A 19199-nucleotide genomic window follows, 5' to 3' on the forward strand; every position below is an offset into this window, starting at 1 on the left:
GCCTGGTGGGATGCGAACCTGCACTAATTGCAGGCAGCTGGTGTTACTTAAGGAGGCATCAGCCCACTGCTCCACCAAGGCTCTATAAATATTTGCATGCTCTTTTGTTGCATTTGGTTGTTTCAGGGGTTTAGGACAAATTCAGTTGCCCGGCCTTTACTAAACAAGTAGCAATACAAGTAATCTGTGATTTCGGTCCAGTTGCTTAGCGATCATTCAGTTATGACAAACCCAACAAAGGCTACTTATAACCTGGTTCTGAAATTATGGCAGTCACCTACCTCCCACAGTTGTATGGCTGCATTTTGGATGCTGAGCAACCAGCCTGCATTTATGGCTATTTGCAGCATCCCATGGTCACATAATGGTGATTTGCGACTATTGCTGGAAACAGGCAGCTGCTTCCAGTTTCTGGCAAAAAAGAACAACAGCCATAGTGAACACCACCACGTTCACTTTATGACCACCACCACAAAAGTGTGTAAAATCCACTTGGTCATGTGATGACTTGCTTTACAATTGTCACGACTCACAACCATAATTGCCAGGTTCAATTTTGGTCTTAAATTGAGAACTACATGTATTCTCTTTCTACTAATTTCAAATTGGTCAGTATTCGTTCCATGGTAATATTCAAATCATCACCTAGTTTCTATTTAAAAATTTGCTATGTTCACAGATAATCAAGTTTGTGAGGTAAATGAATATTCACTCAATCCATCATACTACTTTTTCTGACACCATATACAGAAAATATGTACAAGCACAAGTAAGCCATATTCTTAGATCTGTCCTAGCTTAAAATAATGCAGATTAATTAAATCAGGTTCTTGTTTCTATGCATCAACAGTTTTATTTCTCTGGCATGTAAGTTTTATTATCTTAAAGGAGGATAAATAATTCTATTTTCTAAAGATTAAGTAGCCGTGTCTCTTTTAAAACACTTATAAAAGGAGATTATCTAGAATAGGGGTGTCAAACTGCCGGCCTGCGGGCTGGACGTATCATCCGGAAGCCGCCCCCACCCCATTGCCGGCAATGGCAAAACCATCCCGATACGTTGCACATCACGTGATGTTGCGAGTTTGACATGTCTGGTTTAGAACAAGCATGATACCATGTACCTTTATATATACTTACCTATAAACTCACTCTTCTTTTTTTTACAGCACTAGCCACAGGCTATGCTCACATAAATTATTGGCTAGTTTTGATTATCATCTTAAACCAAACAATAACTATGCTTAAGAAACCATGACTTAGTGAAATATGTGAAGCAGTTCAGTGCAACACATTCTACTCCATGCAGCCTTAATTCTTCATTATGGCTGATTTTGCTTATCGCAGTAAGCTTCTTGACTTCATCTTGTCATGGGAATCCACTCATTGTCCTTCATGAGTCATTACATGTGGCTTAGCATGCTATGCAAATCCAGTCTATTGTGCTTATTACATAAGATATGAATAAGCACAAGCAAAGTTTAATAAATGGCATGAACTATGGACAGTAAATTTGCACATGTGAAGAGCGGTTCAGACGCCTCAAATCCCACAAATGAACTATGCTTCCACTACTTAGAAATAGCACAGCTGCATCAACTCTGCAAGCTGCCAAGACAGGTAACCTCTAATTCCAATTAAATTTATATAAGTTTGACTCTTGGTCACCATGTATCTTCTTGGCAATCATACCAAAAGTGGTTTCCCACTGCTTTATTGGCTTCCCAATGTAGACTGTAGGCTCTGGACTTTCCTGGTGTTTTTCAGTGCAAATACTAATCAATAACAACTTTGATTAGTTTTTCTGAAATCACCAATGTTGGCCATGGGCAAAGTTAAAGAATTAAGCTCAGTTCCTGGTGACAATCTTGCTAGACAGCCTGAAATCATGCCTGTCTTGGAATACTGCATCAGGATTTACTTTGTAAGGCTGCTTGGGACTGTTTCTCAGCCCATCATATCTTAAATCTCATCACTGTCAAAAATACACGGTTCCAGCTAGACAAAAACAAAAACTTAGCTGTTCCAAGTCAGGCATATGTAAGCCTACAGGCATTCTTATAACTGCTTGCTTGCTTAGTGACCATTTGAAAGTTATGATAGACGTCCCTCAGGATACGTGCAATGCAGTTCTGAAGTTTTTACATCTGGGGGCCCTACCACAGTAACATGACATTTTGCGTCATGGCAACTGGCCTGCATTTGCAGCATTCTGTGGTCACATTTTACAACTTTTTTTGCACAAAGCCAGCATTTGCTTTCAGTTTTCAGCAAAACCAGCCATAGGAAACACTTTGTTCACCATCGTGTTCGTTTAATAACTGCAGTGGTCACTTAATAAATGCTGCAAAAAAGACAGTAAAATCAGGTTGATTATGGGATGACCTGCTTTATGACCATCATGGCTTATGACCATAATGGGCAGGCTTCATTGTGATCGTAAGTCAAGGACTACCTGTACTATATTTACCAGGTACAATGAGCGTTAAGAACATGAACGTGGCAGTGAGGATGTTGACAATAATTTTAACAGCACTAATTGTAACATAAAAGTGAGTTCTATTTTATTTTGGCTCCTAAATGCAAACCTTTTAGAAGCTGTTTCATTCCTGGACTCCAGGAAACCCATTGCTGATATATTCAATTCTTTTGGCCTGTTGTTGTTAGCTGCGAAGTCGTGTCCGACCCATCGCGACCCTATGGACAACATTCCTCCAGGAATGTTTTGGCCTAAAACATAGCAAAGCTAATTCCCCATATTATTTGAGAAAGGTAGTGAGGTCCTATAAAATGACTATGTTACGGATTCAGGAACATTTTTAAAAAAACATTTTCAACTATCTGAGATATTTTGGGGATCTTCTGGTGAACCATTATGATGAACTGATATTCCTCTAGAATAGGCTGTGGATGAAAATGGCAGCCAACTGCAGGATTAAGGCTGCTGAAATCTCTCTGGATTAAAAAAGAATCATGAGATTACCCACACGTATTCCATACAGGGTTTTTTCCCCTGTAAGTGGCAGTAATTGCATTTTTGTGGTCTGCTTGTGATTAGCGGGGAGTCACAGGATTCCATCATGCTTAGAGCCACTAATGTTGCCCATATGGACTTTATCTTCAGCTGATCAATTTAGATTTAATTTTTCCCCTTTGGGCTGTTTTTCTTAAAAATAAACATTGACAAACTTCCGACTAGTTTTATTGAAATCACCACCTGAGACTTCTTTAATCTTTTTTTTAAAGTTGAAATATAAGTTTTACATTTTGAAATGTACAGCAAAAAATGGTTTTTTCTTCTCTTTTTTCCTTTTTTATACTTTCTTAACTTTTATTTTTAAGATATATTTCTATATTATGTATTTGTATCAGTTTTATTTGTATGATACAATATTTAATAAAATTATTGGGAAAAATGAAATATTTTGGACACTGTGGCATTATGCAATAGGAAAAAAGGGGGAGGGGAGCAGAATAGATATGTAATATTTCTACTGAACATTGAAAATTAGACAATTACAGAATAGCAAGGCCTATTTGGTAGCTTCAATGCATCATAGGAAAACTCTTTATATGTATGGCAAGAAACTCATCATAGGAAAACTCTTTATATGTATGGCAAGCAACTCTTGAGCAAATATACCTTGCAATTATAATGAAACAGGAAGGGTAATTCTGGAATATTTCTTCATACTTTGGCTCTGCTCACACCCTTTCACTAACTCTGTCTTTGTGATGAACATCTTCCCATCAATGAAGGGGGCACTCAAGTTCTGCCCATGTTGGCAAATCTGAACTGCTCAATTATTACACCCACCCCCACCCCCCACCCTGATCTGGAGAGAGAGGAAAAAAACTTAAAAGCTGTCATGAATCATAGTACTGAGTAGTATTAAAACATGCAACTAAACATACTTGAGTGACATTCTTTACTACAAACCTTGGTGGAAACAACCACTAGTCCAAAGAAATAACAGGAGTTCCACCAACTTATCCAAAGTTCAGAGGATCTGAAAGTTAGACATTACGAAATAAAAATAAACACAGAATAAATGTAATCAGTGCCCTCTTGGCACCCTGTAGTTTAAACAGTCAGCAATGAGTTGGATTTCTGTCCTGGAGATAAGGCCATTCAGCAATTGTCACACTTAGGCTTCCCAGGACTGCGTTTCCTGCCTTAAGAGCAGAGACTGATGTCAGGACAGCAGGACACAGCAAGGGTCCAGCTACACAGCCAAAACCCATGATGATAAATAGAGCTGGGTAGCAATCACTACTCCAAAGCCATTCATAACATTTCATAAGGAACTGCTGCTGCCTGTGAATGGGAGATAAAACTGATGCTGCAAAGCAATCGGAAATAACAAGCACAATGCTGGACTCTGGAACCAATGAGGAAAGTGGTGCATGAAAAATCTTCTTGCCAAAGGGAAAAAAAAGTGGTGGAAGGCAGCTGCTGAAGCGCAGGTCCTCCAACTCATGTAACAGAAGCTTCATGCATCAAGGAATATCTTGGTTTTGAAGTATTTTTTTAAGAAGCTGAGATAAAAGCTAACTGGCTAAGAGATACTGAAGTCCCCATTCATGTCTCACTTCAGCCAAGAATTCACTGAGGTGGCCTTAAGAAAGCGCCTTGCCTTTCATCCATGTAGGGCAGTAAGTGTAGCCTCTGCTGTTTAGGGACACAAAAGCGTAACAAAAGCTACACGGAGGAACATGCCAAACTCAGTTGTAGAGCCTTGGTCTTTTTTATATGATTTCAAGCATGTAGTGATTAATCCTATTTCTCTTATCAACCTTTCAGATAATACATTAACAGTAAACAAACAAAAAAAGAGTCTCCTTTTTAATACCCTGCAGCCTTCCAGATAACTGTCTGGAAGTGTCTTGTCACTGCAGATTCCTAAGCAGTTCCCATTTTCCCCATTATCATTTTAGGGATTCTAGATTTACTTGTCAATTCATTATTTATGGTTAGCAATGATACTGTGCTTCCTTTTCCTTCCACTTAAATATTTGTGGAACCGACATCATCTTACCATTCTTGCATCCTCTTGCAAATAGCCTAGTGCAGACATGTCAAACACAAGGCCTGGGGGCCGGATGCGGCCCGCGAAGTGGTTTCATGCGGCCCGTGACGCCATTCTGGAAACAGTGAGGGAACGGCCCCCACTGCCTTGGCCCTGGCCCAGAGACCCTCCTCCTGCCAGAGACCCTCAGATCTGTCCCACTCCTGCCCAGGCCCCCCTTGATGCGAACGATGTAGAGCTGGCCATGCCCACCCAGTAGGCCATACACACTCTAGCCACGCCCACCCAGTAGGCCACGCCCCCCGCCCCCCTGAGGGCAAACGCAATGCTGATGCGGCCCTCAATGAAATTGAGTTCGACACCCCTGGCCTAGTGAGAAGGAGGTATTTCTGCTGGTATACAGAATGAGAAACGAGAGCTAAGGAAGAATAGGAGCACTTGAGTGTTTTTGAAAGGGGAAATGGAATTCTGACCATTCAAATCCAGGTTTTATGAGTTTCTGCGAGGTTAGCATCATAAAAGAAAGCTAAAGCTAGAAATCAAACCACAAGCCTGATTCAGACACAACACTAACCAAGTTTGGCACTTCAAGAACAAACTTTTATATATTCTTGGTGTCTCTTTTGCTATAGTCAAAAAGGCTGAGAAGCATAGTTTGTGAACGTAGATTGTAATATAAAGTTTAATAAGACAGCTAATATCTAGACCTCTCATAGATCACTTTATCTGAAACATGAATATAAAGAACAAATTAAGGTAAAAGAATTGTATGATTTCCTATTAGCAGATTTTTGGATGTTTTCTCTTAGCCAAGAGAACAGTAACTATTGATAGCATGCTCAATCATTTTCTTAATTCACAAGCAAACATATTGGTCTTTACGTTGTTTTAGCACAAATCACTCTAGCTACTTTACTTTTAAAAGAGGCACACAATAAACATTTTCAAACGTTAGAAAAATATAATCATCCTATAGCAGCAACATAGCATTTACAAACTTGTAAAGAGCAACAAACAACTGTTTTGACTAAATTTCATGATTACATTGTTTCTCAGGTACATTCTACACAGTTCAATGACTGACTAGAATTCCCAAACAAGTGCCTATAAAAGCAGCATATCTTCAACCCAAACATCTGAGATTGGGAGTCCATTAAAGGATTCACAGTGAAAAGCTTTTTTTTTCAACTCTTTTCTGAAGCACAGCAGAATCCCATTATACTCTAAGCACGTCAAGTATGTTTGGTTAGGAGAGTTTCTGACATCTACCTTTTATGTCAATAGTTATTACTTATTTTCTCTGCTTTTAGACAAGTTCATCCCATACCCTGCTCCTGCTCAAGTGAGTCTAGTGGAAACAGACTCTCTTCAGGCTATAATTCTCTAAGTAGTTTTGTTGGGATGGCAATAGCAATATAGCACTTAGACTTATATACCCTTTCACAGTGCTTTACAGCCCTCTCTAAGTGGTTTACAGAGTCAGTGTATTGCCCCCAACAATCTGGGTCAGCATTTTACCGACTTCGGAAGGATGGAAGGCTGAGTCAGTGATAATCGAACTGCTGACAGCTGGCAGTCAGCAGAATTAACCTGCACTACTGCATTCTAACCACGGCTCATAAGAGGACAATAGTATTCTTCTGGCTGGCTTCATGGCACTATCAGTTCCAAATCAAAAGTGGGCCTTAGAACATTTTTTTTTCATAATTCAGTTGTTTAGAGAAATTTCCTTCCTCTTTTCTTCCTTGTTTATCGGCAAGGCCAAAGCCAGAGACATGCCTAATTATGACTTAAGTGAAACAGGTTATGGTGAAGGGGAGTTTGGTTGTCCTAACTCAGGGGTAGGCAACCTCCGCTCTTTTATGACTCATGGACTTCAACTCCCAGAATTCCTGAGCCAGCCAAGCTGGCTCAGGAATTCTGGAAGTTGAAGTCCATGAGTCATAAAAGAGCGGAGGTTGCCTACCCCTGTCCTAACTGCTTGCAATATACAATGTAAAACCATAGCTGAGGCTAGGAAAGTAGTTCTTTCAGAGAGAAACCTCACTAAAATTTATTGAAATTTTCCCAAATGCCCTTTAACAAAAACCTTCCCCCCAGCAATTTAGAAACATTGTTTCCATTTTCTCCAACAGAAAACAATTCAAACACTATTAGGTGCAGGTGTTATTCATTAAAAACAATAGAGGTGTCCAGAACATTAAACATTCCATCAGAGACCAGGTTTCTGAGCCTAGAAGAGCTTATATACACCGTAGACAGAACAAGGAAGCACACTTTTTTTTACAGTGGACTTCAGCCAAAAATGTGCATACATACATACACAAAGGAAAGCCTAGATATCTTCTTTTTTTCCCCAAGCAGTTCAAAGTAGCATACATATAGCAAGTTTTGAGACCAAATCTCTACCAATTCAGACACTTTCTACAAACTCTCCCATTTTTTTAATGCTTCTTTCATATCACACAGGAAATTCCCTTGGGCAAGAATGTACTTGCCACATACAGAAACCTTACACTGGGCAGCTTTACAGTCTACAGAAAAAAGAGATCCCTGGTAAATTAGTTGAGTGTATGTTTGTATGGAAAAGAGAATGAGCAGGCAAGAGTTAGACATAAACACTGCTGAGACACATATACAATAACCCTACTGATGATGTTGAATTATACAATTGCTCCACTATCTAAATCAGGCAGGTCAAACTGCCGGCCCACAGGCCGGATGCATCACGCCGAAACCGCACCTACCCCATTGCCGGCAATGGGGGGAAAGTCACGATACGTTGCACAATGTCATGTGACATTGCGAGTTTGACATGCCTGATCTAAAAGCACGCAACTCAATTTTCATTTATATCTTCAACTATAGATTGTAATAATACTACAGCTTATTTTTTCTGTTAAAAATTTGTTATACATTTAACACTAAAGCACAAAACAAGGTTAGCTTGATCATCCAGGACTGATGTTGGTAAGACAATTTTGTTTTGAAGGACTATTCCAAGTCTGAGGTGTCACTCTGAAATAACATGTAGGATTGCAATCTGGCAGTCAATTTTATACTGGAAAGGTGATAGATGAAATGCAAACTACCAAATTGCATGCGAGATGACAATCACAATTTGAGAGTATGAAAGATATCCCACAGAAATATGTACCAGGAAACCTGCATACACTGCAAGGGGTGCAGAAGGGTTAGACTTTTACACTCTGCAATCTGATAGCCATTTATCTGCAAACTATTGAGCTGTATTTTAATAGGACTTTCTACTAAGGCATGCATACATTTCTTTTGTTATACTGTATACTTTCCTCATTGTTGCCTTAGTGATATTAACAAGTTAGACTTCTATATTTTTCCAATTGTAATCTTTTAGGAATATCTGTCATATGTTACTGACTTCAAAATGTTTAAGCGTTTGACACATTTGAATGGTATTATGAAATATAATGCTGAAATATAAATATCAACAGTTTTATTTATCAAATGTATATAGCTGTCCATCTTACCAAAGGCAGCTCCGGATGGTGCACAACATAGTACGTAGCTGTACTGAGTTGTGCTGAGACAATCAACTGAAATTCCTCTCTAAGGTTTATATACTCAGTGCTGTAGAACAAAGATAAGTCAAACTTTTTCAGGCAGTGGAACCATTACTTAATGTATTGATATATTCTCAAAACCTGATTGAAAGGTACAGCTCTTAGTGATAGAAAACCGGCTGATAAAAAGTTCTACCGAACAGTTTAAAATACCCTATTCTAGATGGTAATTTTATGGCCAGTAATGATATAATTAGTTTCTAAAAATTATTTATATTTTTTTCCAGAAAAAGAAATAAAACTGACCAATAATCTCATTTTTTCTAACCTACTATTTAAGTGGCATGTTGGTAATATTAAGCTGTTAAAGAATTAATATTAAAATTCCTCTTTAACCTTAGCTGACATAATACACAAAGAGAAAATATCTTGCACTCTTAAATGTAAGGGGGTAAATGAAACTGCCCAAGTCACATCACATGGTGTCCCTGTAACCTATATAAGCACCAGAGGTTTGCTACGGTCAGTGATAAGGGATCAATAATAATATCAACTAAACGATCAAAATACTTCAGCTAAGCTCGTATGTTTCTTCTTGCCAAGCTGTCCCAATCTCAACATGATGGGATATCCTGGAATAGAAACATTTGGTTTATGAAAGGCAATAAGAAGAGCCACAATGATGTAGCATATATTATAGCAGTCACCTTTTTTCAGTTGTAACTTTGAACAGTCATTAAATGAACTGTTGTAAATCGAGGACTACCTGTATTAAATTTAAACTGTCAAAATCCTCATGTCATTAGAGAGAAACTTGGGAAAATATTGGCAAAAATGGTTGCTTGGAAGCAAAAACATTAAGCAAAAGAAACGGGGATAGCTTAATTTTCAAATATAATCATCATGTTTATGATACCCAAACCACAACTGAAGATAGTTATAGCTTACTTGCAACACAGTTCACTATGCTTTACCAATGATTCTGTGGCTATACATATCTGCTTATCCTAATTTTACATATTCTGGGAGTTGGATATGTATGTTTTTATTACAGCATGTTCTCCATTATAAACAAATGCTAAAAACTGTGGTTTTCAACAGACAAACCTCCTAACTTACTGCTGCCAGGACTAAAATAGTTCTTGCCATAGGTGGAAATGACTAGGCTATTGTTTATATCCACATCTTGTATCTGTGCCAAACAGGTTTGTGTCAAAGTGCCTTTTAGAAAAGGGTCAGGGAGATTTGCAGTTATCCTGGGCCCATAAAATATGCAGCATATGTTGCCCAAACCTGTGTCTTTTGCCAAAATATAAAATATAAGCACCTGAAGGCATTATTCACAGATTTCTGTATTTTATTTGGCTCTTCATTTATGCCCCATTTGCTTACATGCCAAGTAAATGGAATCCTTCGCTCCGAATGAGCACTACTTTCAGTTAAGCCACCAGGGTAAGTAAAAGTATTTAACAACTACTAGACAACCCGTGGTGACCTGTTGGGTTCACGTTTCAGAGATATTTTTTTTACCTCAACAGAGAAACAGAATGACCAGTGGTAAAAAGAGTTGTGGGAATGGGAGCAACTTCCAAGTTCCTGCTGGCTTCCATATGGACCTTCCCTGTGGGAAGCTTGCAGAGGAACCACTGGGAATAAGGGTCATGTAACTGCAGCAGCATCGTGATTGTGAAGTGGCCACAACTTTGCCAAACTTCAATCCCACAGGAGTTCTGGGTCCAGATTTCGGATTCATTCTGTGTAAATTAGCCTCTTGGAGGTTCCCTGGTTCAAATAATGTTGCCCTACGATTTATTTTCAAATCTACATTTATTTATTTTCAAATCTACAACACGCAAGCGCAACACTGAAATATTTAATACAAATTAAAATATATATCGTATTAGCTCATCCCTGCCCAAGAAATACAAGGACTTCACTTCTCAGCTTCATCTTCCACTCATGGGATGGAGCTTTTTTCCCAACTCAGTAGTTCCAGTTGTTCCATATTTCTCACTTTGGTGGTAGGGAGAGGGGAGAGAAAGAGGGAAGTAACAAGGGGAAAACAGCGTGCTGCCAAGCCACTGCAGAGCCAGGATTTTTAAGTTGTCTTCTATGAGGCCTTTTCAGTTTCCCATTCTAAGAAAAACTAGGGCAGCTAGTCTAAAAATGGCTATTCTATGCCTATCCAGACATCATGTACCCAAGTCGCTATGTCCAGAAGGTCTCTGAGAAATGCTGCAAGTTGCAACCTAAACACACTTGCCAAGGAGCAGCTACAAGCCTTGTGAACACTGAACAGTCTATTGACAACACGACCCAATATCATTTCAGGGCCAGAAACCATTCTGTCTCACTTCGGTTGGACACATACACTATAGTACTGATTTTAATTTTCATGTTCATTTAATTTTGTGTTTGTGTGTTGCCTTCAAATCAGTGTTTGTCTCCAGGCAGCTGCCGTAACTACTGTAGTCCCTGCAGTTTGCTTGGCAAGGTTTTTTTTTAGAAGTGGTTTGCCCTTGCCTCCTTTACATTTACATTTAACCACTCTTCACTGAATTAGCCCAGTTGCCCAGAATCATCCAGCCATAAATGCACCAGACACAAGACACAAACTGATGATCTGCATTGTAGCTTAGCAAACTCGGTCTTGCTGTTTTCAGCCATGTTCTTTTTATTTTTATGCTTTTTCTAGGTTGGGCTCACAGCTGTGTGGCAGCTGCGGATTATATACAGATTGCAGGTGGTGCAAGGAATATTGAAACAGTCTAAACTATTCTGAAATAGTCCATCTTTGTCATGCTCGGCCATAAACCGGCAAAGGCGTTTATGTAAGAGTTGCTCTTTCCCTCTGGCTCTGCCCCCGCCCCCACCCCATTTCCACAAAACTGAATTAGCAACAGCTACATCCTCTCCACGGATGTTCATTTTAAACCTTCATCATCAACCCTTACATTAAGAAAAATAAGAAAAAGGGGGGGGGGGAAATGCGTGAGTCACTTCCCATTTCCAGAATGCAAGAGATGCTTTCTTTTCGGCGAGAGAAGCGACTGTTCAGAGAAAATCCATTTCCTAATCTTTCAGAAGTGTTTCCTTATTCTCCCTTCCCTCCCCCCCCCCCCACGTCTCGCCAACAATTCAAGAAAGGTAAAAGGACAGGCCGGCAGCGAGCGAGCGAGCGAGCGAGTGAATGAACGAAGGCTGAAGGTTACCGGATTTATGAATGTCAGGATCATGTGACGACAACGGGAACCTGTCTTATTCACAAAAAAAAAGGGGCTGAAATGAATCCAGCCATACGCAGCCGTAGGGAGCAAAAAGAGCTTCTTCGCCCGAGTCAAGACAGCGAGAGGCAAGTTACAAGCCCTTGCGGGCAAGCCGGGTCACCTTTTACCACCAGCAGCCCGGGAAGCCGCACCCCGCCACCCAGGCAATTTGAAAGAAAGCCGTGCCTCAAAGGAGAGGCGCGGAAAGCAGGCAGATTTCAGTGTAGCCTGGAAGCACGTCGAGAGGGATCTGGTTGGAAGTTTAACAAACTTTTACGGGCGAAGGCGATCGCTAATGGTTTCTCCCGCTGTCTCCTCGGCCGCCCACCTCCATTTCTTCAGTTTACACTCTCACACAAGAGACGGTCCCGACCGGCTGCAAGGCTAACAATGAGCTGAAAGCAGCGAGGCGGCCGTGCCTAAAATGCTATTTCCCCCCCCCCTACTTCTCCCACCCAGGCCAGCTTCAGAGTAGCCAAGGCCCAGGCAGGCAGGCAAACACCGTGGCGATCCGCTCCCCCCCCCCCACACGCCAACGCGCGGGTGTGTGGTGTGTGTGTATCTGACAGCCCGAAGTCGCCTTGCAACAGCGATCAAACCTTTCCTTCCCCCCCTCCTCCTCCCCCCCCCGAGATGGCTCTCTCTCCCACGGTCCGAGCAGACTCCTGGCCTCGAATGGTGTTTTTTTTTATGAATGGAAATGTGGTATGCAAATGAGAGCAAGTCAAGAAGAAAAAAAAAAGAAAGAAAGAAATGGCGGATGTGAATGCTGCAAAAAAAAAAGAAGCCAGGCAGGGCATAAAGTGAAAACGGGGTGGGGGTCGCCGAGAAAGCGAGGGGGGGGGGAAGAGAGACTGGCATCAATAGCGACCCTCAAGCTTTACCAGAGCGAGCAGCACGAAGAGGAACGCAGAGAAGAAAGGAGGGAAAAAGCCCGTCTTAGACGGATTTCCGCCCCCCCCCCAAAAAAAACCCACCCCAGTCCATCCATACTTCTCTACTCCTTCTCGCCCCCTTGGCCAGAAAGGAGCTCGGTAACATTTCCCTCTCCCGACACGGGCGGGCTGCAGAACTGGGGCGCTGCACGCCCTGCGCCAACCTTTCCAGCCACGGCCGAGAGAAGGTGGGCGCTGGGAAGCCCAAGAGCTCCCGGGCAAAGCGACCCAGACGCGGGATAACCGCAAAGCTGGCGCTTCTTTGGCGATCGACCCGGGGACCGGGGCAACACGGCTACAAGAGGAAGAAAAAAAAAAAAAGCTCGCCACGACCACACCGAGCCCCTCCCCTCGCCAGATGTTTACAAGCATGCTCCCCCTTCCCCTCCCTTCTGCTCGTCGGGACACTTACTCGTCTGGATAGGTTTCCTCGGTCATTTTTCTCCTTCTCATGGACTTATCCCCCGCCGCGGGCAGCCGGGCTGCACCTCTTCATTTTTTTTAATTTTTTTTTATTTTTTGGGCCCCCCTCAGTTTCACATCGAGGAGAGAGAGAGAGAGAGAGGGAGGCCGACCGAGCTCGAAGGATGCGGGGAGAGACCGCCTCGGTTCGCTGGAAAGCGGGCGGGCGGGCGGGCGGAGGGGGGGGGAAGGGGGCAGGGATGGGGAGGGAAAAGGAAGGAAGCCAGGCAGTTTGCTAAAGGCCTCGTCGGCTGCCAAGCGCCGGGCTGAGCGCGCGCGCGAGAGAGACGAGACCCGCGGCGGAAGGGCCGCTCAGCGCGCGGGAAAGCAGCGGGGCGCCGCGTCGGCCGAGGCGCCCGGATGGTGCTGCAGCCGGCGGCCGCCGCGTCCGAGCCCCATCGCTGCCTCCTTTACTCCATGTTGGATTCTTAGCGCCACCGCCAACGGGAGGAGGAGGAGGAGGAGGAGGAGGAAGCTGGGCGGAAGCGATGACGTTATCCGAGCAGCCCAGCTGCTTTCGGGGAGGGAGAAAGGCAGGCGGGCAAGGCGCCAGCTAGCTTCCCTCCCTTCAAGATGGTTGGGAGCCAGGAGTCCAGGCGCGGGAGGAAAGCGGGAGACCCGTCGCGGTCCCCGCCAGCTCTTGCCCCGAGGGCCTCACAAACTACCGCTGGGGTCTCTTGCGCCAGGGACGCGTCCGGCGGCAGTCGTTCGGCCCCTTTTCCAGCCCTTCCTCCGGGCGGTCTTGGCGGGAGCGAAGGTTGAAGGAGGCTGGCGTTGAGCTGCAGGGGTCCGCCGGACCCGCGCGACGGGCGGCCCGGAGTCCGAGAAAGCGCTTTTGAGCGCGTGCGGGGAGGGGTGTGTTTGCGTGTTTTGAATGGCAGAAGACGCGTTCCACGTGGCTCTCGAGCAGAAGTCGAGCAAACGTTAGTTAGGCGCTCGGTCACACCTTCCTCCCCTTAATAAGAAAACATGGCTTACTCGCACGCTCTCTAACCAACGTTGCTAGAGATACAGAAGCAGAAATGACTCGACTCAAGTTTAAAATCGGACTCCGGAGACCCGAGCAATCAGGATACCGTTTCTTTCACGTTTGCTAAAACTTCCAACTGGCTTCCTTTTCCTTTTCCTTTCCGTGAGCCCGCTGATATGGGATGCTGTCTTTCGGTGGCAATAATAATAATAAACCTTTATTGTCAAAGTACAACATGTGTACATTGAGATTAGCTGAGCCTCCCCCCCCCGTGCTCTCTCCCCCCCCCAACACACAGTGACAACAAACCCTCCATCCTACCACACCATGTGAACCAACTACACCACACACCGGCCTCCCAAGTCAATTCTGCATACGTTCACAGAGATTATATCCCATTTAAAAGCCAGTCCCAATGACAAAATGGAAAAGTAACCTTCGCTATGATGCCATAGATTTAGTTGAAAATGCTGTCTGACCAGAAATCAAAGTATTCCCCCTAACTTCCTCACCTGGATTTCCCCAAATTGCTGGATCATTCCATCTCCCACAGTCTCAAGCAAACAGGCTAAGGAATAGGGGCATTTTAAGGATGTCAGCAGAACTGTTTATTAGCTTGGGGAATTCCAGAGCTAAAATATTTCCTTTCAAACCCAAGCAAAACTGTACCATTAATATTCTTCATATGCACATATAGATTGTCCTCAATAAAGGCTTTATTCTTCAAGCCAGGATTAATACTCATTGACAATAAGACATGCACATTGTGGAAATCTACATGAATGGCTGATCTAATGTCCGAAACCTGATTTCCCAACTTCAAATGGCTTTGTACAAAGTAGAAAATTATAAAGAAAACAGATCAGTGTAACTTTTCCCCCACACATCTTCAGTTTCACATTTCTTCTGATGTGTTTCTCTTGAAAAGGAGGAGGATTTATGAGGATAATGAGAAGCAAATTGAGTATTTAGCATCAATGAACTTGTGATTTTAAAAAAAAACCTTGGAAGGTGTTAATGACAAGAATTAAAGCAATGCCAGAAATGTCTAGCATTGGATTAAAAAAAACCAAAATGTTACTTCAATATCCAGGTCTTATAGCAGCAATTTTAGTCTCCTCAATTGATGAAAGCAAATAAATGACTTCAATTGAAAAGTTAAAGTGTAAACATACTCCCTAAGTAGGTTCACAAAATTGAGCAAGCTTAGCAAAATCCTCAAGATTGTTTCCTTTACTTTGCAATCGGTGATGCATTCCATCTTTTAAAATTACCAGGATTTTTGTAATTTACATAGTGATTTGGGGAGTGTGTGTGTGTGAGCCATTCTTCCAATGGGGCTAAATAAATGTCATAATGAAACTAAAACAGGCAGTAGGGTCAAGTGTTTCATAATAATCTCTAATGTCATAGAAGCTTTTAATTACCTCCTTCACTACTCAAATGGATGCATTGTTTCTTGTTTCTTTAAGTCAAGCTGACATAAAGAGACTTCCCCCAAGTCTCATACAGACTGGTAAAGCATGATTGCTATGCATTTTAAGTAAATACCACGCATAGATATTATTGTCATATGGTAGACAATTTTCTAAACTTCACATGAATGTAAAAGTAGTCCTCGACTTAGGAACACAATTGGGCTCAACATTTCTGTTACTAAGTGAGACATTTGTTAAGTGAGCTTTGTCCCATTCTATGACATTTCTTGTCACAGTTGTTAAGTGAATTACTGCAGTTGTTAAATTAACTCTATTGTTAAGTGAACCTGGTTTTCCCATTGACTGCTTGTCAGAAGGTTGCAAAAAGTGATGACATGACCCCGGGATACTGCAACGGTCATAAATGTGAATCAGTTGATAAGCGTCTGAATTTTGATCACATGACCATGGGGATGCTTCAACTGGTTGTAAGTGTGAAAAACGGTCATAAGTCACTTTTTTCAGTGCTGCTGTAACTTTGAATGGTCACTATTTTTTTTTAATTTATTTTAATTCCATTTATATCCCGCCCTTCTCCGAAGACTCAGGGCGGCTTACAAGCTTAGCAGTAGCCTTCATTCTATGTATATGCCTGCTTGTTAGGGCTTTCAACCCCCCCCCCCCAAGCGGCATTATTACAAAGTCAGCTTATTGCCCCCAACAATCTGGGTCCTCATTTTACCTACCTCGGAAGGACGGAAGGCTGAGTCAACCTTGAGCCTGGTGGGATACGAACCTGCACTAATTGCAGGCAGCTGGTGTTACTTAAGGAGGCATTAGCCCACTGCTCCACCAAGGCTCTTGAACTAAATGAACTGTTGTAAGTCAAGGGCTAACTGTACAGTGGTGCCTCCTGTAACTAGCACCTTAGGGTTAGCTATGGGCAATGATTTTAAGGCATACCTTGTCTATGTGCTTATAAAAAATGATTAAAAAATATATGATGTGCTTTAATAAGCAGGGGTTTTCCTGATGTAGTTCCTTTATAAGAGCAGAGTTGCTTAATTTGTAAGACAACATTGCTTCAGATTTGTCCTCTGAATCAGATCTGATGGTAGTTAATGAAGTTATTGGGGCTCCAGACACTTTAGTATACAGTAATTTAGGAAAAAAAACCCCGCCTACCGCAATCACAAGGAGTGTCACAGATAGCCCTGCTATGACTCCTAAGTGCTCTGTTTGAAGCCTGATAACCACTTCCTCTTGCTTACTTTGTTTCTCATCACAAGATATGGCTATTCATAGAGGAAAGGCTCCCGACAAAAGGCTATAATTTCCAGATAAAGCTGAAGCCTGACATCTTGCAGGAGAGAAAAAGAAGGACGGAAATACACTACAAAGCAGAACGGGATTTCTCCGATTGCTTACCTCCCCCTTTTCTTTTAACTTGGCTGTTTTGAGAATTTCTCTGGTTAGAGTTACGAAAGATGACTAGCCCCCAATTAATAGTGTTGATGCTATACAAATGCAGTCATTAATAAAACAATAATTTTGCTTATGACAAAAAGCAAAAAGATTCATCTTGTGCTCGGTGCAAAACTGTAACTTATTTTTTGCATTTATTATAATCTGATATATACTGTACTAAGAAGGTTTTTCCTCGACATCCGAGTAGAATAAATATAAGAACAAGTGACAGTTTTACATTGATTACAATATGAATTAAACTTTTTGTTTATTTACTTTAAAATGGTGAGGATGTCTTAGTTTCACAGTGAATATAATAATGGAACAAAGAACATCTATGTAATCTTTTGTGGTGGGTTATGATTTACTCAATATACTAAATACACACACACACACACACACACTATACACACAATAGGTATGAAGTGCAACAAATGTCAGATAAAACATGACATTGGCATAAACTACTATTACATTAAATAGAGCGATGTGTGATGAAAATCTATGGGTGAAACTTAAAGGAAATGGAATCTAGAAAAGTCCTAAACACAAAGTAAAAGTAATGATCAATTTTACAATTTATGTATTCACTTATAACATTTATACAGCTGTCCATCATTACAGCCAGCTCTGGGTGGCCCCTAATTAAAAATTAAAAGACAGATAAAATTATATGGTACATGTAATTTGTCATCTTAATTACCAGATTAACTATTAGGTAAATTAGTAGCTGCAAGCAAATTAATATTAAATTTATTTATTTGAATAATTTATATTCCATCTGGTTCTGGAATTTCTGGGACAGTTTTATAAATGATAAACATAAAAATATGTTGAGATAGATCCAAACTCTGATCCTCCTAGTATACTTTGATATCGTAACTTACATCCCAAGTATATGTCGCTATTCTACATCCAATTCCTAGTTGGTGGGATATGTACATACTGGTGGAGATATTAAGAGCTACAGTATATTAAGAACTGCCCAAATATCGGTATGTTAAGGAAAACTTTATAAATCACAACCTCCCAGAAAGTCAGAGGTGACACTGTGCTTCATAATACAGGTAGTCCTCGACTTATGACCACAACTGAGCCCCAAATTTCTGTTGCTAAGTGAGACATTTGTTAAGTGACTTTTCTCCCATTTTATGACCTTCCTTGCCACAGTTGTTAAGGGAACCACTGCAGTTGTTAAGTTAGTAACGTGGCTGCTGAGTGAATCTGGCTTTGCACTGACTTTGCTCGTCCGAAGGACACAAAAGTTGATCACATGACCTTGCAACCGTCACAGATATGAGTCTGTTGCCGTGCGTTTTAATTTTGATCACATGACCACGGGGATGCTGCAATGGTCGTTAAGTATGAAAACTAGTCACGAGCCAGTTTTTTCCAGTGCCATTGTAACTTCGAATGGTCTCGAAATTAACTGTTGTGAGCCGAGGACTTTTGCCCGTACAAAACAAATCAAAGATGATAAGGGAATATGTGTGATGTGGTGGGATGAAATACTGGCTTACAGAGCAATCTCTAGAGATTGTAGCATGTACAAAACACAACTTTCTGGAGGAAAACTGAACTTCGGTTGCTCTTATGGCACGTGGGAAAAAATATGTCAGAACTGATTGGCACTATACTTAACATTAGCTGGGAATGTTGCAGGTGGATCTATCATGACTCAGGCCAGTATTTTCAACTATCCCAGCGGTGTCAAACTCAGATAGAAACAAAATACATTAAACCATACATAAGAATCCCTACAGGCAGAAAACCACATTTTTATTTTTTAAATAACACATCAACTCATTAAAATCAGAAAGGAACTAGATATGACTTAATACGTAAAAATAAATGTATTGTTATTATGAAATTGACTATTTTCAAAATTTATGTATATTCATATATAAATGCATAGCAATCAAGAAGAAACTAGTTTTAGATAAAAATAATACAAATGTACATTTTAATATGTTTTCAACAGTTTCAAAACCATTGCAAAAGGTATCACTATAACAATATTCAAAATTAATATTCTTTGCTAGAAAGTTGACATCTTTCCCCATAAATTATTTTATCAAAAATTATTTTATCCTCTGGCTGCCCTCTTTT

The 19199-nt window shown here is 41.3% G+C and overlaps 1 protein-coding gene across 2 annotated transcripts in view; it reads right to left on the bottom strand.

The window, feature by feature from the left end:
* SPRED2 (sprouty related EVH1 domain containing 2) overlaps window positions 1-13792 on the bottom strand; it is a 98798-nt gene extending 85006 nt beyond the window's left edge. For both annotated transcript variants that reach the window (XM_081333312.1, XM_081333313.1), the window contains exon 1: window positions 13186-13792. In XM_081333312.1, coding sequence (XP_081189438.1) covers window positions 13186-13226 — 41 coding nt within the window. In that variant the 5' untranslated portion in view covers window positions 13227-13792. The remainder of the gene's footprint in view (window positions 1-13185) is intronic.
* Window positions 13793-19199: the final 5407 nt, after the last annotated feature.

The sequence above is a fragment of the Vipera berus genome (genome assembly GCF_964194415.1).
Source record: "Vipera berus genome assembly, chromosome: 1".
Classification (NCBI taxonomy): Eukaryota; Metazoa; Chordata; class Lepidosauria; order Squamata; family Viperidae; genus Vipera; species Vipera berus.